Source organism: Pan paniscus, chromosome 19, assembly GCF_029289425.2.
Source record: "Pan paniscus chromosome 19, NHGRI_mPanPan1-v2.0_pri, whole genome shotgun sequence".
Classification (NCBI taxonomy): domain Eukaryota; kingdom Metazoa; phylum Chordata; class Mammalia; order Primates; family Hominidae; genus Pan; species Pan paniscus.
Window position 1 is genome coordinate 17503233 of NC_073268.2, and position 22751 is coordinate 17525983.

At 39.0% G+C, this 22751-nt stretch overlaps 1 protein-coding gene across 3 annotated transcripts in view; it reads right to left on the bottom strand.

Annotated features, from left to right (window-relative positions):
- Positions 1–22751, bottom strand: part of NPEPPS (aminopeptidase puromycin sensitive) — an 89958-nt gene that overhangs the window by 23644 nt on the left and 43563 nt on the right. For all 3 annotated transcript variants that reach the window (XM_055100915.2, XM_034941546.3, XM_055100916.2), the window contains 11 exons: positions 21197–21318; positions 17872–17979; positions 15009–15209; positions 14465–14561; positions 14313–14346; positions 13462–13576; positions 9923–10087; positions 8744–8848; positions 8258–8318; positions 4399–4508; positions 1117–1180 (listed from right to left, as the gene is read on the bottom strand). In XM_055100915.2, the coding sequence (XP_054956890.1) occupies positions 1117–1180; positions 4399–4508; positions 8258–8318; positions 8744–8848; positions 9923–10087; positions 13462–13576; positions 14313–14346; positions 14465–14561; positions 15009–15209; positions 17872–17979; positions 21197–21318 (1182 nt within the window). The remainder of the gene's footprint in view (positions 1–1116; positions 1181–4398; positions 4509–8257; positions 8319–8743; positions 8849–9922; positions 10088–13461; positions 13577–14312; positions 14347–14464; positions 14562–15008; positions 15210–17871; positions 17980–21196; positions 21319–22751) is intronic.

The window sequence follows — 22751 nt, forward strand, 5'->3', positions numbered from 1 at the left end:
TTGTTGTGACAGACAGGATACAACCTGGAAGCTGTTATGTTCCGTCACAGAGGAGTCATATCTACAAGCCAAAGCTTTTGTAAGGCAGAAACACTGTCTTACATATCAGACAGCAAAACAGACTTGGCATTAAGATGCCAAACAAAAAGAGTCCTTGCCCAGTACATTCATGGAAATGGAGCTACTTTAATAAATTACATAGCTTTATGCTATCAGGTTAAACCACAAAGTAAAGTTTCTCCGATATTGGGATACTGCAAGATTTAATGTTGCCTCTACTGGTCACAGAGTATTAGAAAAACCTGTCAGTACTACAATGTAGATTATAGGTAAGAGGCAGAAAACGGCAACTGTGACACGTACAGATTTATTTGGATAATAAAACTGTCATCTGATTTGTTAGATATTTTTTCTCCCCCCAGACAGGGTCTCGCCGTGTCACCCAGGCTAGAATGCAATGGCACGATCACGGCTCACTGCAGCCTCGATCTCATGGGCTCAAGCAATTCTCCAACTCAGGCTCCCAAGTAGCAGGGACTGCAGATGCATGCCACCATGCCAAGCTAATTTTATTTATTTATTTTTTTGAGATGAGGTTTTGCCATGTTGCCCAGGCAGGTCTCCAACCCCTGGGCTCAAGCAATCTGACCACCTTGGCCTCCCAATGTACTGGGACTACAGGCGTGAACCACTGTGCCCAGCTTTGTTAGATATATTCATTAAAAGAGTAATTCTATGGCTGGGCACAGTGACTCACACCTGTAATACCAACACTTTGGAAGGCTGAGGCGGGCGGATCTCGAGGTCAGGAGTTCAAGACCAGTCTGGCCAACATGGTGAAACCCTGTCTCTACTAAAGATACAAAAAATTAGCCGAGCATGGTGGCATGTTCCTGTTAATCCCAGCTACTTGGGAGGCTGAGGCAGGAGAATTGCTTGAACCCAGGAGGTGGACGTTGCAGTAAGCCGAGATCACGCTATGGCACTCCAGCCTGGGCGACAGAGTGAGACTCCTCAAAAAAAAAAAAAGAAAAATTTCCTATTAGTTGGAATACTACTGGTATTAGTTAATATCCAAATTCATCAATCATATCCCACTTACAGCCATTTACTTACCAACATATGACCCACCAGCACAGAACTTCTTTTGGGACAACCTCAATAATCTGTCATCTTCTACCTAAAGAAGCAAAACAAAGGCTATAATAGTACTGATATCATTTGGGGTTTTGGTTTTTGTTTTTGAAGAGGAGGGAGACAACATTTCTGTGACAAATGCTGGAACGAGCACAACCAAATGTCTCATGAGTATACAAAATGCAATTGTGATGAAGACGGTAATACTAAAGAGAAAAGTCCAAATAACTAAAAAGCCAGAGGCAACAATGGTAAGCACATATGTTTACAAAATACTTCAACAATATGCAGTCATTTGTGTCATTTATTAGTTACCACATCCTGGATTTCAAATAACACAGACTTAAGATCACCTAAATCAAATGTAAAATTGGGCTAATGAGCTTCATGGATAAACTTACTGCAAGAAATAGAATTGAAAAACTAAGAAAAAATTTAAGTGAGAAAGCAATGGCCACTTTGATGCCACAGGGAAACTATTAATGAACGTTAACACTAGATACTAATTATATATATAATCAGTTATACATCACACAGATTTCCCTGAGAAAGTTGAAAGCTTTTACATTGATTCAGAATTAGAGCAAAAATATTTAAATTTGGGGAATGTAAAGTGAGAAACAGATCATAATCAAGATATGTTACACAGCTCTCCTATTCTTAAAAGAATTAAGAGCAACAGACAGGCCTTTAATTTCATTAATATATTTTAAATTTATTTTTAGTTTTTTTAGAGACAGGGTCTCACTATAATATTGCCCAGGATGATCTCAAACTCCTAGGTTCAAGCAATCCTCCTGCCTTAGCCTCCTCAAGTGCTAGGATTATAAGTTTGAGCCACTGCACCAGGCCATTGGCCTTTTATTACAATGCAAAATGGAGGATGACTTTGGCTGTGCCTGTAGACAAAAAAGAAAACAAAGAAAGCAAGACCTTGAAAGCCCCTGGATGGAAACAGTTTCAGTAACACTGAGAAGTGTGGCATTACTGTTCTCTGTTCTAACTGATAAACTATTATTTCTTAAAAGTGTGTTCTGCTTTAAGAAAAAATTACGGCTTAATAATCTGTTTTATGTGTAATCATTAACATTTCAATAGTTTTGGGTTTGTTTTTTTGTTTTGGTAGAGGCAGCATCTTGCCGTGTTACCCAGGCTGGTCTCAAACTCCAGAACACAAGTGATCCTCCCAAAGTGCTGGGATTACAAATGTGAGCCACTGCGCCTGGCCAACAGTTTGTTTGTTTTTTAATACATGGTCTTGCTCTGTTGCCCAGGATGGACTGCAGTGCTGCCATCACAGCTCACTGCAGCCTTCACACCTCCTGTGCTCAAGCGATCCTTCCAACTAAGCCTCCCAAGTAGCTGGGACTATAGGCACGTGCCAGCATGCCCAGCTAGTTTTTTTTACTTTTAGTAGAGACGAGGTCTCACTATGTTGCCCAGGCTTGTCTTGAACTCCTGAGCTCAAGCAATCCTCCCACCTTGGCCTCCCAGTATTCTAAGTACAGGCGTGAGCCACTGTGCCTGGCCCAGCCAATAGTTCAGTAGTTTTGAGGGAATGAAATGCTCAGATGAGAAGTAACAATAATTTTTGTATGTTAATATTCTTAAAAGAGTCAGTCTATATGCAGTGTCAACATCAAATTCAATTAGTCATCTCCTATAACAAGACTAGTCCCAAGTGCAGAAAAAAGACTGCAAAGAAATAGAACTGGTCACAGTGGTAGGTCACTAAACTTACAGGTATTTTCCACCAAACATGATCAATTGCATTCCCTAAATTGCCTTTCCAAGTTATTGCAGCCAATCTAACTGAGAGGTCCTCCAGTGTGCACACTTTAGTGTAAAATCCAATCATGTTTAAAGTTAAGATTTGGCTCTGAAAGGGTAATCTGCAAGCTTACACATGAAAATGTTCCACGTAAATTTGGGAGCATTTTGAGAGTGCAAGAATTGGTTTAAATGTCACCTAGAATACAAATGTGCAGAAAAGCAAATTTATAACTTAGATTGCCACATTGAGAAATTATTTGTAAAACATACTTGGCATTGGCCGGGTGTGCAGTGGCTCACACCTGTAATCCCAGCACTTTTGGGAGGCAGGGGTGGAAGGATCACTTGAGCCCAGGGGTTCCAGACCAGGCTGGGCAATACAGTGAGACCTCATCTCAATTTTTTTAAATATAAAAATAATAATAAAAAAATACTTAGCTTTGTGGACAATGTAGGACCACAAGAAAAAACACATACTAAAAAGGAACTATGAATCCACTTCCCTAAAAATGAACAGGAATTAATTCCCCATGCAGCTCACAAAACCATGGCAAATAAACTGAAGAGAACAATTTCATTTAATGAAACCGAGTTAAGATCACTTTTTGGTAGGCATTAAAGGACGATGTGTAATTCTCAGTCCTTTTGAAGTATAACTCATACCAAAGTACTCCTCTCTGAATTCAGGTAACAGTTCAATTAATGAATTGCAATCCTAATTAAAATCACACTGCCATCCAACCAACATTAAAAACCTGCTTTACACAATTGATATTATAAGTGGGTATGAAATTTTACCAAATGTTTTTTCTACATCTAGTCAGTGATTATGTGCTATTTGCATTTGATTCTGTTAATGTAGTGATTATAAATCAATACATTGATTTTTTTTTTTTTTTTTTTGAGACGAAGTCTCGCTCTGTTGCCCAGGCTGGAGTGCAGTGGCACAATCTCGGCTCGCTGCAACTTCCGCCTCTCGAGTTCAAGCAATTCTCCTGCCTAAGTCTCCAGAGTAGCTGGGATTACAGGTGTGTGCCACCATGCTCAGCTAATTTCTGTATTTTTAGTAGAGACAGGGTTTTACTACATTGGCCGGGCTGGTCTCAAACTCCCGACCTCAAGTGATCCACCCACCGCGGCCTCCCAGAGTGTTGGGATCACAGGCGTGAGCCACCACGCCCGGCCTAATTTTTTAAAAAATGTTAAACCAACCTTGCACTTGTAGAATAAACCATATTTGGTGGTTTTAGAATTATATCAAATTTTACAGTATTTTCCCTGGAGACAAGACAAGCAAGTAACATTTTGTTTTCTCTCTTAAGCATGTATAATTTTAATGATGCAAGCTGTAAAATTACTGATAAAAGAGTAACAGGGCTGGTTTAAATGTCACTAGAAAACTTAAAGTACAGAAAAGCAAACTTGATACACTGTACTGAACTTCATTTAATACAATATCAGACAAATGGAAAGACTTTATATGTTTACCTGTTCAGCTTCCACATAAATGAGGGGAAATCCCATTTGTTTGGTCCAGGTATTCATCACAGCTGCTATAGGTTTACCACTAGCATTTTCTAAACTTTCCCAGAGATCCTCTAGAAGATAAACAATGATAATCTAAAATGTTTATATTTTTATTTTCCTAAACAAAAAAGCAATTTTATTTAACTTTTGACACTACACTGCTAATTCTTTGGTTCTTTCAGGTTCAGGAAACAGTGAGCCAAATTAACATTCCCCTTGCCACCCCTCTTCTGCAACTAAGTAAATTCTATCATAAAAACTGGTATTTTTTGAGATACGGTCTTACTTCGTCACCCAGGCTAGAGTGCAGTGGCATAATCACAGCTCACTGCAGCCTCGACCTCCCAGACTCAGGTGATCTTCCCTCCTCAGCCTCCTGAGTAGCTGGGACTACAGGTGCACACCACAACACCTGGCTTTTTTTTTTTTTTTTTGAGATGGAGTCTTGCTCTGTTGCCCAGGCTGGAGTGCAGTGGCATGATCTAAGCTCACTGCAACCTCTGCCTCCCAGGTTCAAGCAATTCTCCGGCTTCAGGTGCCTGAGTAGCTGGGATTACAGGCATGTGCCACCACACCCAGCTAATTTTTGTATTTTTAGTGGAGATGGAGTTTCGCCATGTTGACCAGGTTGGTCTTGAACTCCTGACCTCAGGTGATCCACTGCCTCGGCCTCCCAAAGTGCTGGGATTATAGGCATGAGCCACCGCACCTGGCCCATAATTTCTTGCAATTTTTTGTAGAGATGGGATTTCACCATGTTGCCCAGGCTGGTCTCAAAATCCCGGGCTCAAGCAATCCACCTGCCTCCGCCTCCCAAGGTGCTGGAATTACAGGTGTGAGTCATAACACCTGGCCAAAACCGGTCTTTTATTCTGAGATATACTTAATCATTCTAATTTATAAGAAAAATTACAAATTATAATAAAAGATAAACAGATGAGTAAAGGAGAAACAAAGAAATTGAAATGTGTTCAAGATCACTACTAAACAATCACTGACTAAATTAAGACCGTTATACCCATTCAATTAACCTCACTTTAAAAATATCCAGGCTGGACGCGGTGGTTCATGCCTGTAATCTCAGCACTTTGGGAGGCCAAGGCGGGCGGATCACCTGAGGTCTGGAGTTCAAGACCAGTCTGACCAACATGGAGAAACCCCATCTCTACTAAAAATACAAAATTAGGCTGGGTGCGGTGGCTCACACCTGCAATCCCAGCACTTTGGGAGGCTGAGGTGGGCACGTTACCTGAGGTCAGGAGTTCGAAACCAGCCTGGCCAACATGGTGAAACCCTGTCTCTACTAAAAATACAAAAATTAGCTGGGCATGGTGGCACACACCTGTAATCCCAGCTACTTGGGAGGCTGAGATAGGAGAATCACTTGAACCCAGGAGGTGGAGGTTGCAACGAAGCCAAGACTGCACCACTGCACTCCAGCCTGGGCGACAGAGCAAGACCCTGTCTTTAAAAAAAATAGGCCAGGCGCGGTGGCTCACGCCTGTAATCCCAGCACTTTGGGAGGCAGAGGCGGGCGGATCATGAGGTCAGGAGATAGAGACCATCCTGGCTAACACAGTGAAACCCCGTCTCTACTAAAAATATAAAAAATTAGCCGGGCGTGGTGGCGGGCACCTGTAGTCCCAGCTACTCGGGAGGCTGAGGCAGGAGAATGGCCTGAACCCGGGAGGTGGAGCTTGCAGTGAGCCGAGATCACGCCACTGCACTCCAGCCTGGGCGACAGAGCGAGACTCCGTCTCAAAAAAAATAAAATAAAATACAAAATTAGCCGGCCGTGGTGGCACATGCCTGTAATCCCAGCTACTCAGGAGGCTGAGGCAGGAGAATCACTTGAACCCGGGAGGCGGAGGTTGTGGTGAGCCAAGACTGCACCATTGCACTCCAGCCTGGGCAACAAGAGCGAAACTCCGTCTCAAAAAAAAAAAAAAGAATTGAAAAGAATCAAAAAGTTAAAAAAATTAAAAAGCAAATTTAAAATGTTACAGTAAGCTAAGTTTAATGTATTATTCAAGAAAGAAAAATTGTTTTTATAAATTCAGTGTAGCCTAAGTGTAAAGTATTTATAACATCTATAGTAGTGTATAGTAATGTCTTAGGCCTTCATATTCACTCACCACTCACTCAACTAGAACAACCTCTATAAGTTGTCCTATAAGCTGCATTCAGGTGTAGCACCTTATTTTCTTTTGAGACGGCGTTTCGCTGTTGCCCAGGCTGGAGTGCAGTGGCCCAATCACAGATCACTGCAGCTTTGACCTCCCAGGCTCAAGTGATCCTCCTACCTCAGCCTCCCAAGTAGCTGGGACTACAGGCACATGCCACCACACCCAGCTAATTTTTGTACTTTTTATAGAAACGAGGTTTTGGCATGGTGCCCAGGCTGGTCTCAAACTCCTGGACTCAAGCAGTCCACCTGCCCCAGCCTCCCAAAGTGCTGGGATTATAGGCATATCAGCCAGCTGGTGGAGCATCTTTAATATCATATTTTTACTGTACCTTTTCTATATTTAGAAATGTTCAGGTATACAAATACCATTGTGTTATAATTGCCTATGGTATTCAGTACAGTAACATGCTGTACAGGTATTTTGTAGCCTAGGAGCAACAGGGTATATACCATGTAGGCTAGGTGTATATAGCCTAGGACATACTGTGTAGGTTTCTGTAAGTACATTCTATGATGTTCACATATTGATGAAATTGCCTGACAACATATTTCTCAGAACATATCCCTGTTGTTAAGCAACACATGACTGTATTCCCTTTATTTTTTATTTTTTCAGGGACAGGATCTTGTTCTGTTGCCCAGGCTGGAGTGCAGTGGTGCCATGATTGCTCACTGTAACCTCAAACTCCTGGGCTCAAGTGACCCTTCCCACTTCAGCCTCCTGAGTAGCTGGGACTACGGCACATACCACCACACCCGGCTAATATTTCTGTATTTTTTGTAGAGGTGGGGTCTCGCTATGTTGCAAGCTGGTCTTGAACTCCGGGGCTCAATCAGTCCTCACATCCTGGCCTCCCAAAGTGCTAGGATTACAGGCGTGAGCCACCACACCCGGCCCAGACTCTTTAAGTTGGCAAAATATTCAGTTATGGAAAGCAGAATGCTGGAGGATGACCAAAGGGATAATGAGTCCTGATTCATGTTGACCCTATGACTTACTGCAGGTTGACTATCCCTTATCCAAAATGCTTGGGACCAGAAATGTTTTGAATGTCATATTTCTTTTGGATTTTGGAATATTTGCATTATACTTACTAGCTGAGCATCTATAATTGGAATATCCAAAATCTAAAATGTTCCAATGAGCATTTCCTTTGAGCATCATGTTGGCACTCAAAAAGTTTCAGATTTGGGGTGGGAATTGAACAATGAGAACACTTGAACACAGGGCGGGGAACATCACACACCAGGGCCTGTCATGGGGTAGGGGGCTGGGGGAGGGATAGCATTAGGAGAAATACCTAATGTAAATGATGAGTTAATGGGTGCAGCAAACCAACATGGCACATGTATACTGATGTAACAAACCTGCACATTGTGCACATGCACCCTAGAACTTTAATTAAAAAAAAGAAAGAAAGGAAAGAAAAAGTTTCAGATTCTGGAGCATTTCAAATTTCAGATTTTCAGATTAGAGATATTCAACCTGAACACAGCTTCAAATAAGGCTAATTTATTTATTACATGGATCCTGACCTTGAGTTAAATATTCAGAACAAAAATAAAATGTCCCAGCCTGGATAGAGTGACAATACTTTCTCTCCGTTTCTATCTCAAGCTATTAAAGATTACCTGTGGCAGCATTCTTTTGTTGGAACTTGGTTAAATACATGTTCATTCCTTTCTTAAAGTCCTGAGAAAACACAATTTTTAAAATCCAGGGAAGTCAGATCTCAGAATTTATAGTATATTTGTATATTAGTAATCAAAAACAAATTTACTCAAATACTCAAGTATCAGATACACTGAAACACATATATCCTTCTGATGCCTACTGCCTTTTATTTAATAATGCGTACTCTATGCCTTCTATTCTTGCTCTTAAGTTTTATAACAGCCTCCCATTTCCACTCCCAAACACACCTGGACATCACTCATCTAAGAGACCACAGTAGTCAACTTCAAATAATTGAATTCTCATTCTTTTTGGTCATTAAAAAAAAATGACAAGCCAGAAACTATTTGGGAACTTAATCCAAAAAAAGTGAGACTTTTTTTCATGCAAAACTCTTATGATTTCACCATAAAAGAATGAAATATTTAAAGTTTTTTTTTTACCTTATCCCCAATGTAGTCATGCAGCATTCGGATGACAGATGCACCTTTGCTATATGATATAGCATCAAATATCTCATCAACCTCAGATGGATGGCCCACACTGACCTGGCAGACAGTGTGATTCAGGGTTATGACAGGAAGCAGATATGAATTACATATGAATTACATAAAACGCTTTCTAGGAAAACCCTTCTAACTTACATTTTTCTGCCTTTAACTCACTCATAATGTATAACGATGGTCCTCAAAAAAATGTAGTAACTAATAATAATAAAGTTGAATAGAACATGATTCCTGTCATCCCTTAGAGCCTGGGTTCCAGTCCTGGCTTTGTTCTGCTGGGAAAGAAGCCACTATGGTTCTGTTTATTTTTGGGGTAGTTGCAGAGGAGTGATGAGGAAGATATGGAGGTGAAGAACATTAGATTTCTTGCACTAATAGTAATGAATTACAATTATATGGGAGCCTAATTAAATATGTTGAAGTAGGATTATAACTCTAGTTCTTTAGATACAAAATTTATATATATAAACTGAAGTAGGGATAGGCTAAGTCAAGAGAATTAAAGTATTCACAAAACAGACCCTGACAATAAAATATGTCCAGAATTTTCCTTGACATAAACAATGGAACCATAGTGTTACCCAATAGGTATGACTTCTCCCATACTATTCTTTTTCTTTTTTTTTGGCAGAGTTTTTTGCTCTTGTTGCCCAGGCTGGAGTGCAATGGCACGATCTCGGCTCACCGCAACCTCTGCCTCCCAGGTTCAAGTGATTCTCCTGCCTCAGCCTCCCGAGTAGCTGGGATTACAGGCATGCGCCACTGTGCCCAGCTAATTTTGTATTTTTAGTAAAGACGGGGTTTCTCCATGTTGGTCAGGCTGGTCTCAAACTCCCGACCTCAGGTGATCCACCCGCCTCAGCCTCCCAAAATGCTAGGATTACAGGCGTAAGCCACTGCGCCTGGCCAGACCAATTTTTTTTTACTGCCTACCTTAAAAAGAAATGTTAATTAGAACTTAGACTTACTAGCTTTTCAAGACTAGAAATATGAACCAGTAAAATCACCCATGCTATTTTCTCTTCTTTTCAAAGTCCAAAGTATCTATGTAACAAATTACGTATTTCATTGTAAATGAGAGCAGTCATAGGCTAATGGTTAGAAAGTATGGCTCACTTCAATAGGATGGCTGTTATCTAAGGCGTCAAGCTCCTGGGCACGGGTGTAATCAGCAGAAACAAACTGAGTCCAAATATCATACTCTGGGAAGCAGTGGTCTACACACAGATATTCAATCCAGGATGCAAAACCTTCATTTAACCAAAGATGAGTCCACCATTCCTAAAAACAAAAGATGAAAATACTTAAAGAAAATGAAATGATTGTCATTCTACTAATCTAAAACACTCACATGTCCCTTCCACTATATTCCAAAACTCACAATTCAATGACCTAAAATTCAGTTCAAAACATTTGGCAAAGAACTCACATTTCTGAAAAAGAGAGAAGACTAAAAGAGATGTCAAGAAAGGCCAACTGGTGATATGAGAATTATATCTGAGGGTCATTTTCTTTTCCTTTCTTTTCTTTTTTTTTTTTTTTTTTGAGACAAAGTCTTGTTTTGTCACCAGGCTGGAGTGTTCACCAGTAGCTGGGATTACAGACATGTATCACTATGCCTGGCTAATTTTTGTATTTTTAGTAGAGACGGGGTTTTGCCATGTTGGCCAGGCTGGTCTGGAACTTCTGACCTCAAGTGATCCACCTGCCTCGGCCTCCCAAAGTGCTGGGATTACAGGTGTGAGCCACCATGCCTGGGCTAAAGGATATTTTCAAAACATTGTAAATAACTTCTCCCGCAAACCCAGACAGGGTCTCATTCTGTTGCCCAGGCTGGAGTGGCAGGGGCACCATCGTAGCTCACTGCAGCCTTGAACTCCTGGGATCAAGCAATCCTCCCGCCTCAGCCTCCCAAAGTGCTGGGATTACACACGTAAGCCAGTGCACTCAGTCCTAAGTAACTTTTTAAATACCAAAGGTAGAAAAGGAAGAAGAGGGAAAAAAAAAGCCCATATATGGAAAAGGAAAAGACAACAGATAAATATAGGCAAATAGAGGTGGAAAATATAATCATGTAGAATTTAGTATGGTAAAGGATTATCTCTGAAAAACAAAAACAGAAAACTATCAGAGCCAAATAAAGAAAAATGGAAATGACTGGGGAAAACCACTCACTAATGAGTTGAATGTTCAAGAGAAACTGAGAAAGAGTACTGCTTATATAAAAATTATGTGAAATTAAACAAAAATGCAGTTCAGTAATGAATGGTGTTTAAGCACTTATGGAATATAAAATTATCACCTGTTAAATAAGAATGCATAGTAAATGGAATGGACAAAGAATATGAGTGACAGATAAAACCAATTTTAAACAAATTTTAAAGATCTTAATCTAAATTTTATTAAAGTTGATTAAGCCTATTAGTAAAAGAAAGCAGGCCAGGCACAATGGCTTGCTCCTGTAATGCCAATACTCTGGGAGGTCAAGGCAGGAAGATCACTTGAGCCCAGGAGTTTGAGATAAGCCTGGGCAACATAGTGAGACTCCATCTCCAAAAAAATTAAAAAGTAAAAAAAAATTAGCTGGTCATGGTGACACACACCTGTGGTCCCAGCTACTTGGGAGGCTGAGGCAAGAGGATTACATAAGCCCAGGAAGATGAAGCTGCCCTGACCCATGATTGTGCCACTGCACTCCGGCTTGGGTGACAAAGTGAAATCCCATTCTCCATCCCCAACCAGTCCCCCCAGAAAAGGCCAGGTGTGGTAGCTCATGCCTGTAATCCCAGCACTTTGGGAGGCTGAGGTGGGAGGATTGCTTGAGCCCAGGAGTTTGAGACCAGTTTAGGCAACAAAGTGAAACCCTGTCTCTACAAAAGGCAATACAGTGAAACCTTGTCTCTACAAAAAGTGCAAAAATTAGCTGGGCATGGTGCCACACACCTGTAATTGCAGCTACTCAGGAGGCAGAGACAGGAGGATTGCTTGAGCCCAGAGGTCAAGACTGTAATGAACCATGATTGTGCCACTGCACTCCAGTTTAAGTGACAGAGTGAGACTCTGTCTTAAAAAAAAATTATTTTGATATTAAGTGATAAGTGGCTATTTGCCTAGTAGCTTCCTAAAATAAACTAGCATAAAATGAAACTTATTTTCCAACCTATCCCTAAGCCCTTGGAATTTCAGTTCTAATAACTAGAATAGTTACATAAAACCAATAAAAAGTTGTTTAATAAGAATGTACACATTTCCCCTACTAAAATTTATTGCTTGTAGTTTCAAAATAAAATCATAAAGTTATCTCAAAGCCAAGCAAAAAAAATTATTTGGTACAAAGTAGCAAACTCGCTGCATTAGAAGAAAAGGCCATTTCTTCACATATTTGAATACAGGCACCAACACATAGTTCCACATGAAATTATATTTCTTTTTTTTTTTTGAGATGGAGTTTCGCTCTTGTTGCCCAGGCTGGAGTGCAGTGGCGTGATCTCGGCTCACTGCAACCTCTGCCTCCCAGGTTCAAGCGATTCTTCTGCCTCAACCTCCAGAGTAGCTAGGATTACAGGCGCACACCACCACGCCCAGCTAATTTTCTATTTTTTTTAGTGGAGATGGGGTTTTGCAACATTGGTCAGGGTGGTCTCAAACACGTGACCTCAAGTGATCCACCCGCCTCAGCCTCCCAAAGTGCTGGGATTACTGGCGTGAGCCACCGTGCCCGGCCTGAAATTATATTTCAAAGAATTTTTTTCACCTGTAAAATTTTAAACATCCAAAATAAAAGGAAAAGATTTATTTTCAAGGGTTGACTTTCTGTAGAAACTCTCTGAGACACGTAATAGTTGATAAATGTCTTACATTCTTATTTATATGACGTATGGACTCAATCTACATTCAAATCAGGTTCTGCTCTTTGGCAGCCTAAAATGTCAGGGAATCTAGCTGGCTCCAGAATATCCAGTTATTTAATTGCAGAGGTACATCTAGTTCACTTATTAAATCCTGCGCTCCCAAGCTCTAACACAGTTGGCATTCATAAATAGTATTTACTTAGAGTAAGAGTGAAAAATCAGGACTGAAGGGCAGAGATCATTACTGCAAACATTATAAGGATTTCAACAGAACAGCTGGAATTTTAATACAGCTTTATTCTGCACTCTGCAGTTTGTTTACTTTTATTTCATTAAATTTCAACTTAACATTTTAGGCAATGAAAAAACTGACTCCTAAAGACATTTCTCTCTAATTAAAGATCAGTTTGTTATTCATCAGGTTACTTTTCAGCTGTGAATCAGATTAACAAATAAGATTCAAGAAACTACAGTTAGCCTGGAATCTCACTGCATGATTCATTCATCTACACCTAAGAGGAATGTTTTTCTCTCACCCAAATTAGTATCTTGACTTTTCCCATTTGCAGACAAATTTTAGAACAGTTTAGGAAGTGTCTGTTGAATAAAGACTATCCATATGCCCTTGTTCAATGCAGAGATTCTGATAAGCCCTTTCAAAGTGGACCTTTTAAAATAATACTTTTCTATCACTCAATTATTTTTTGGCACAGTGTTGCAGCCAAACTTGAAATACTATGTAGCCAAAATAATGTGGAGTAGGATGAAGATAAATATATTTGAGCACTTAAAAATATTAAATACCATAGTAACAAGATTTCCAAACCATTGATGGGCGAGTTCATGTCCCACAACCAGAGCAACCCACTGGCGGGATGAAGAACAGGAATTTTTTGGATCAATAAGCAATGCAGTCTCCCTGTGTTTAAAAAAAAAAAAAAAAGAAACAAATTTAAACAATAAAAGTGGGCATGCATAAGTTGGGAAGATTCAGACAGTAAGTCAGATGGACAAGTTTAATTATCAGTTTGTTGATAGAATAGCTGCCTGAAATTTTGGGAAAACATTGTCTAAGGGATTAGCGATTACTGTGCTAGATGGAGAGAGAAGAAAGTCCTTCCATTAAATGAGGGGAGTGGTGGAGGAAGATGCATTCCATAGTCCCAAAAACAGCACTGAGCCGGCTGTCCAACACTTAGCTCATCTAAGAAGGCAATTGAAAGTAGAAGGCAAAAACTTGTTTACAGACAGACTCTGCTTTTAAAAGTTATTCAACTCACATGTTTATGTTGTAGTGACGGACATGTAAAAACTTGGCTAGAAGATATGAAATTAGGGAAGGTTCTCCAAGCTGGATAAATAGCTATGAAACTACTGGCAGGAAAGAAAGGCACTGCAATGAGAAACTTAGCCAAGAATATATCTAAAAATGCTACTACCGCCAGATGCTCACTTTAAAATCTTACACCCTCAGACAGTAGCACCAAAGGGAGGGGTGTCCATCTGCATTCTTGAAATGTGCATGGAAGTGGGGGAAGGTACAAAAATTTACACCATATCGTAAAGCAGAAGCTACTCAACTGTGATTAGGAGGGAAGCCCTTTTGAAATCAGTGATTTGAAAAGATAAGGCAGGGTAATACATCATTAACATACCTATAAGTAACAAGGCCCCAGTTCTCCATGGCACCTTCACAAAATAAATATAAACATTTATTGATATATATATATATATATACTCTTGCATCAAAAGTCACAAAATTTTAAAAAGTTATTACAATTCAGCAATAAAATGAAATTTACTTTACCAGCTGCAAAGTCTGCAATAGCAATGAGATCAATTTTAGGTAGAGGATAAGGAACATTGAAGTAGTCCTTATAAAAAGGCAAGGTTTTAGCAGCAACCTATAAAAGTATAAACAAAATAACCATCTAATAAATATGTTATTATAATTCATATTGAAACCCACAAAGGAATCCTGTTGCAAGCCAATGTATCTTAAATTACTAGAAATGAATCCCGAGGCGCCCTACCCTCCGAAGACTGCCTTAGCTCCAAACTTTGAATACAATGGCCAAACTTTAATCCATTTATAACTTGATATGAAAAATATAACTACATATTTTCCAACCCATTCCCTAGAGAAATTCCACTCTTATATTCTCTTAATTATTATTTTGTAAAATAATGAAACACCAAGGTTGGCATTTCCTAAATTCTATTAAAAATAAACCAAGTAGCACAACTTTCAGATTAAATTATAAATAACTGTACTAATAATTGACCAGAAATGTAAATTCCCCAACCTGGAGTTATGGACTGTTGGAACAATCCTCTTCAAGTACATTTACCTCTAACGCAAATTTTCCTTGCTCTGCTTTGCCAACAGGAGTGTAAACACGGACACACACACCATCTTTTGACCTTGTTTCTACAAAGTCATATTCACCCACAACAAATGCCACCAGATATGTAGACATAACAGGTGTGCGGGCAAACTTCACTTCCACTAAATTTTCATCATCAGGGTATGGTTTCCGGTCAATTACATTCTTTAAGAAAGAAAAAAAAGAAAAATTTAAATAGGTTTACATTAATACCATAGAGCAAATACCAGCCAAAAACTGTAGGCTTTATTGCATCTCTTTCCCCCTTTCTATTCTAGCATGGCTTATTTCTCTACCCCAATTCATCCAGTGCTTTTATGCTGTCTTTAAGAAGGAAAGTGGTCTGATAAAACACTCATACTAAGAAGCTGGAGGCTGAAGTGTTAAAACTACCAAGGACCTGTGAGAGAAAAGAGGAATGGACTTTTCTCAAATACTTATTATAAGCCAGGCATTGGGATGATTTAAGTTAAGGGCTTCATACTTTTCAACTGACATAAGTTTAGGAGAAAATGACTATTAATAAAAATAAAATAGGGGCTAGGCGCGGTGGCTCACGCCTGTAATCCCAGCACTTTGGGAGGCTCAGGCAGGCGAATCACAAGGTCAGGAGATCAAGACCATCCTGGCTAACATGGTGAAACCCCGTCTCTACTAAAAATACAAAACATTAGCCAGGCATGGTGGGGGGTGCCTGTAATCCCAGCTACTTGGGAGGCTGAGGCAGGAGAATGGCGTGAACCAGGGAGGCGGAGCTTGCAGTGAGCTGGGATCACACCACTGCACTCCAGCCTGGGCGACACAGTGAGACTCCTTCTCAAAAATAAATAAATATAATATAATTGTAGAATCTCCCATTTCAAAGGATACAAACTTCTAGATCGAGGGCATTCTCTACCAAAGTTGGCTCTAAGCTTATCTGTGAAGAAATTTCAACTTTACCTTTGGAGTCCCTAATTTCCTTTGGTGTTCTCCCTCTTTTTCCTATTCAGGCTCTGTTTCCTCAAGCTCTCTCTATTCTTCCTTCCAAGGAAGACTTATTCAAGAACACACTGATAAATTCACTCATACTAAAGTGTGAATGAATATTTCCGTTTAATGTATTAGCCTCCTCTTCTAAGAATACGTGAGAAGAGAATGACATTCTATTTATGGGATGCTCTCCCCCAATAAATACATAAAAGAGTTATTTTCAGGTGCAGCAGGTTTTTCCAAGTTCCCCACACAAGACAGTCCTAGACAACACACTTCAAGTGGGGAATGCTTACCCTGTTCATGAATGAGATCAATAACACTGGTGAAGAGAATACATTCCAAGAATACAAACAGCCAGAAACCTAAATATACTTCATTACACAGCTATATCTTTTGAATTTTTTTAACTTTTTAAAAACATAAGAGACAGGGTCTTGCTCTGTTGCAACCTTTTTTTTTTTTTTTTCTCCCCGAGATGGAGTCTTGCTCTGTCACCCAGGCTGGAGTGGAGTGGCGCGATCTCAACTCACTGTAGCCTCCACCTCCCAGGTTCAAGCAATTCTCCTGCCTCAGCCTCCCAAGTAGCTGGGGTTACAGGTGCCTGCCACCATATCTGGCTAATTTTTGTATTTTTAGTAGAGATGGGGTTTCACCATGTTGGCCATGCTGGTCTCGAACTCCTGGCCTCAAATGATCCACCTGCCTCAGCCTCCTGACGTGCTGGGATTACAGGCATGAGCCACCATGCCTGGCCTATTTTTTTTTTTTAAGAGATGGGGTCTTGTTCTGTCACCCAGGCTGGAATACAGTGGCGCAACCATGGCTCCCTGTAGCCTCAAACTCCTAAGTTTGAGAGATCCTCCCACATTAGCCTCCCAACTAGTTAGGATTACAGACACGTGCCACCATACCTGGCTAACTTTTAAGTTTTAAATCTTTTGTAGAAATATGGTCTCACTATGTTGCCCAGACTGGTGTCAAACTCCTGGCCTCAAGCAATCCTCCTGCCTTAGCCTCCCAAAGCACTGAGATTACAAGCAAGAGTCACTGTACCTGGCTTTCTTATGACATTTAATAAGTCAAGACCTTTTTCTTTTTTTTTTTTTTCTGAGATAGGGTCTGGCTCTGTCACCCAGGCTGGAGTGCAGTGGTGTGATCTCAGCTCACTACAACCTCCGCTTCCTGGGTTCAAGTGATCCTCCCACCTCAGCCTCCCAACTAGCTGGGACTACAGGTGTGTGCAACCACACTCAGATAATTTTTGTATTTTTAGTAAGGACAGGATTTCACCATGTTGGCCAGGCTGGTCTTCAACTCCTGACCTCAAGCGATCTGCCTACCTTGACTTCCCAAAGTGCTGGGATGACAGGTGTAAGCCACCATATCCAGCCCAAGACCTTTTGCTTTTAGTTACTATAAATCTATTAAACTTGTCAATTTACCTCTCTAAATTAAAAGAAGTAGATAATCTTATAAATGTATTTAACAAGGAATTTGACAAAGAGAAAATCCTCCAAAAATAAAGCTATCAAGAAAAAGAGGTCTTGGCTGGGCATGGTGGCTCATGCCTGTAATCCCAGCACTTTGGGAAGCTGAGGCAGGAAGACAGATTGACCCCAGGAGTTTGAGACCAGCCTGGGCAACATAATGAGACCCCAACTCTACAGAAAAAAAAAAAAAAAAAGAAAAAAGAAAGAAAAAGAGGCTTATTGAAAATAAAGAAAACTAATATTTATGTTCCTATAATATACCAGCACTGTGGTAGGTGGTTTCATATTATCCCATCTAATCAGCAAACTAAATCTGCTAAAGCCTATTAAAATTTTAGATAAACTTATAAACACATACATACCATGTTTGATAAAGCTACTCTGTCTTTAGGAACAACCAATGAGATATCAAAAGTTGCTTTGATAGCAGGCTCATCCCAGCAAGGAAAAGCCCTTCGGGCATCAGTAGCCTTAAGAAAAGAATATGAAATATAAATACCTTAGAATTAACCTAACAAGTTATTTCATAAAGCAGTCACCATTTCCCTCTGTCATTCATTCATTCCCTTGTTCAAATATTTACTTTCTCTTCAGTGCCAGGCAACAAGCTAGGCATTAACTAGAAAGAAAAGACAACACTTGCTACCACTGCCATTCCAGCAAATATCCAGGAACAGTGTCTGCTATGGATTTTAACAATATATTATAATTATTTACAACTAAATTTTTGTTTACATTTTAACATTTCAAATTTAATGCAAATGCCTTCAAATCAATAATGTTAACACAACACAGCACAGAACAGTAAAGAGTATGCTATAAGAATTCAAAGTTAGGAAAACATGGTAAGTTGCCTCTCTGGCTTTTATTTTTGAATTAAAAATAAAAATATTCTCAATCTTTGATGTGCTTTGTTCTTTATCTGGAATGGCAGCAATGGGAATAAAGACAGATGCTCTATCAATTCAAGACAGGTCATTCATTTAATGGCACTTCCATATACTACACATAAAACTGTTGCCACTTGACCTACTTGAGTCCTTACTCTTTCATTAAAAATTTAAAAAAGAGCAAACTTATGAAAGCAAAATAAAACTTAGGGGTTCTGCAGGGTATCAGTTATAAAGGAAAGAAACTTTAGTAAACAGAATTTTCCATTTATTTAGTAAATAAAATGGAACCAATGACAAGATTCTGTATCATAAAAAGAAACAACAGGCTGGGTGCAGTGGCTCATGCTTGTAATTCCAGCACTTTGGGAGGCCGAGGTGGGCGATCACCTGAGGTCAGGAGTTCGAGACCAGCCTGGTCAACATGGTGAAACCCCGTCTCTACTAAAAATACAAAAATAAGCCAGGCATGGTGACATGTGCCTGTAATCCCAGCTACTCGGGAGGCTGAGGCAGGAGAATGGCTCGAACCTGGGAGGTGGAGGTTGCAGTGAGCCAAGATTGCACCACTGAACTCCAGCCTGGGCGACAGAGCAAGGCTCCGACTAAAAAACAAACGAACAAACAAACAAACAAACCAAAGAGGCAGAAGAAACTTGGCTGACTATATTCTCAAAAACATTAAATAAATAATGAATTCTATCAATGAATAAAAAAGACATCTGAAAAGAAGGGAGAGTATAAGGAAAGAAATGGCAGCACAGAAGCATTTAAATTAGAAGCAGCAGCAGAGAAATGAATTTATACTAAAGGGAATTAATGACATAGATAACAAGATTTAAGTTTGAAAATATCTAAAGGACAAAGTGATAAAAGCAATTAAACATAATTTGAGAGACAGATACTAGAGCTAAACTGAGTATTAACTGAGAAGGGAATGGAATGGATATCACAGTGAAGATATAACAGAAAAACTCTTTCACACTGAAAAATTATCGGAATCTAAAAATCAATAGGGTTCACCAAGTACTAGGCAAAAATCAATGAAAAGTGAACACCTGGTTTAAAAAACAGTTTAATTTTCAATATCAAGATATAATTTAACAAGCAAGCAGGAAGAAAATAAAGCAAAACGAAACAACATCTTACCTACAAAGGAAGAAGAAACATTTTAGTCTGTGACCCCTCCTCTTGAAAAAGTGAGATGTAGAAGACTTTGGAAACAATATTCACAGACTTTTGAAAGTGAAAAATTGTAAGCTGATTGTACTACTCTTACAATTGAATGAGCTGGGCCTATTACTCATGGCAAGAGAGAACTCACACCATAGGGAACCACTGGTGTCTCCATAAGAATGTAAGAAAGAACCCACTATACGATTTGGGATTTGGTTTACATGATTTGGAAGAGGGTCTAAGTAAACAGGGATTCACTCTAGATTGAGTGCTGCAAGAAGTCCTATGAGGCAATTCTATGGGTATGTATCTCAATAAATCTTATCTATACAGAGGCCAGACTAGAGCAAATCTAAAACCGTAATTGGTAAAGAAGCAGTAGTCACTCATTTTAACTGAGAGATGGAGATGTTTGATATTTTGCGGGTAGCATAGTGATCCTGTATGTACTGTACCTAGGCAAAATTATGGATCCCTTGTTTTGTCTCACTTTATTATGGTCTCAAGTAGCCTTGTCTAAAGTTGGTATTCTGTAATATTATGTCTAATAGGGAGAATAACATGGGCTAGCTGTGAGTGCCAGACAACCTCTGGATGTCAAAAGTTGCTCTTTTTACCTTTTTTCATCAACAAATCTATATACCCAGTAAATCTGGTCATGTATAAAGGCAAATGAAAGATTTTTCAGAAAAGCAAAGGCTCAGGAATTACATTACCCACATACCTTCTCCTAAAAAAAAATTGTTTAGAGACATACATCAGCCAACCATTCCAGGATGAAGTGTTCAAAGTGGGTAGAGAAAGGCATTAGAATCATTCAAACACAGAATTAAACCTAAATATCTGTGGCAAATATTATTCTAAACAGAAGGTAACATAAAATTATTGAAAGAAGATACATCAGGTAAAACAAATTAGTAGTAAACTGGATAAAAAATTTTAGGTTATCCCAAACAAGCAAACAATATAGGGATATGGGCAGAAACATAAGAATGGATATCATGAATTGTTTCTTTATCCATATTGAAATTTATAGAAATAAATTTAGATTTAACACTTAAAAATACGACTAGCAGATTCAAAACAATTTATATAATTTGCAAATACTTGACAAATAAAAACCATCCTGGCCTACACAGGACAGCAAATATATATATGTGTGTGTGTATATATATATGTATACACACACACACACACACACGGAGGAAAAAAAAAATCAAAGACAGCACAGATACTACAGTAAGATAAACAAAAGATGTCAAAGAAGGAAAGGAATTCCAGAAAACAGCTAATAACACTGTAGGAAAAGCCATAGGTGTCAAATACTAAGAGAATGATTTTAAGAAAGGTACACAGTATATAGGCAATTCAGGTATCAAAATGTGTCGTGTGTTTGAGTGTCTGTGTGTATAACTCTATATAATCATTCCCCAACCCATACCCTTAATTCCCTCCTTTCTATAGAGATAATGGCTAAATACAAAATAAAAATTCTAAAATTGTGAATACAATCATGGCCAAGGGCACCGAGCCTCAAATAATCACCCCACATAATAAAACACAGCTTTGTCAGAATGCCTAATTTAAGAATAATAGTATTTTAGAGAAGAATAACCCATACCTCAAACTGTGTTACAGCAGCATAGCGCACCTCTCCAGAAGGGGTAGTATATTTACTTCTATAGAAACCTTTCATTTTGTCATTCAGCTCTCCAACAAAATCTATCTTTAAGGTTCCCGTACCTGTGATTGAAGATAAATAAAAAACACTTTTATGGAGATGTTAAACACAGTTACCAAAAATATGTCCTCAAGACACTATATTCAGTTAGCTATTTACAATGTTCAAATCATTCCTTCCTTTTTCAAATATTCCTCCTGGCAATGGAGAGAATACAGTACTTACTAAAGTAAAAGGCAGACTAATCCTAAAATAACTCTTCAAAGTCATGTTTAGGGTGACTGCCTAAAAAGTTATTAACTTAGTCTCAAACTACCAATATGTGAAAATAAGAACAGGAAAGGAAACAAACATTTATTCTTAAATGCCTGATATGTGCTATTGTGCATAGTGCTTTTAAAATATATATAACTATTTATAAACCTGGAAGTAGATATTGTCCTCATTTTTTCAGATGAGGAAACTGAGGCTGAGAAGCTAAATAACTTGTCCAGTGTCATACAATTAGTAAGTAGTGAGAATGGGATAAAATGTTTAAGTCCAGAATTCATGCTGTCTGCCAATTATACATGTGAATTGGTCCTTTTACACAACTTCAAGCATAGAAAGAGAAATGTAGCCAATTACTCTATCAAGATAAGACACTAAATGTTTACTCCAAATGGAACACTGATTGCATAATTTTGTAAGGAGCTATAGGGAAGACCAATGATTTGATCAGCAACAGGGCATAAAACAAATTCTTACAAGTCACCTCAATCATTTGAAATCTGACAAAGAAATACATTTAATTAATAAATTATTAAATGCAAATAAAAATACAACTTAAATATGTATTCTATTGCTGTATAAGAGCAAAAACAATTTAGACAAAAAAGTGAGCTTTTTTGAGTTTATATACTTTCTTTTTTATAACATAAAAAATTATAATTATTATCTAGTAATCATCTGCTAAATACAGATGCATGGCAAAACAGTAATCCCATTCTGTGTTTTACAAATCAAGTCACGAAAAAACGTAGAGGAATGGTGACTTTTTAGTTGACCATTTTAAAGGCCCTACTTATATCAAGATTTAAAGCATGGGAAGTCTAACAAATCAAAGATACGGCATGACTATAAAGTAATTAACCAATCATACCAAACTTTTATATCCTAATGTTTCAAATTGTCATTTTGGAATGCTAAAGAGCAATGACATTTGACATTGTTCAAAATGTTGTGACTTTCTCTCTTTTTTTTTTTTTTTTGAGACAGAGGCTTACTCTGTTGCCCAGGCTGGAGTACAGTGGTGTGATCTCGGCTCACTGCAGCCTCCGCCTCCTGGGTTCAAGCAATTGTGCCTCAGCCTCCTGAGTAGCTGGGACTACAGGCGGGCATCACCACGCCTGGCTAATTTTTGCATTTTTAGTAGAGACAGGGGTTTGCCATATTGGCCAGCTGGTCTTAAACTCCTGGCCTCAAGTGATCCACCACCTTGGCCTCCCGAAGTGCT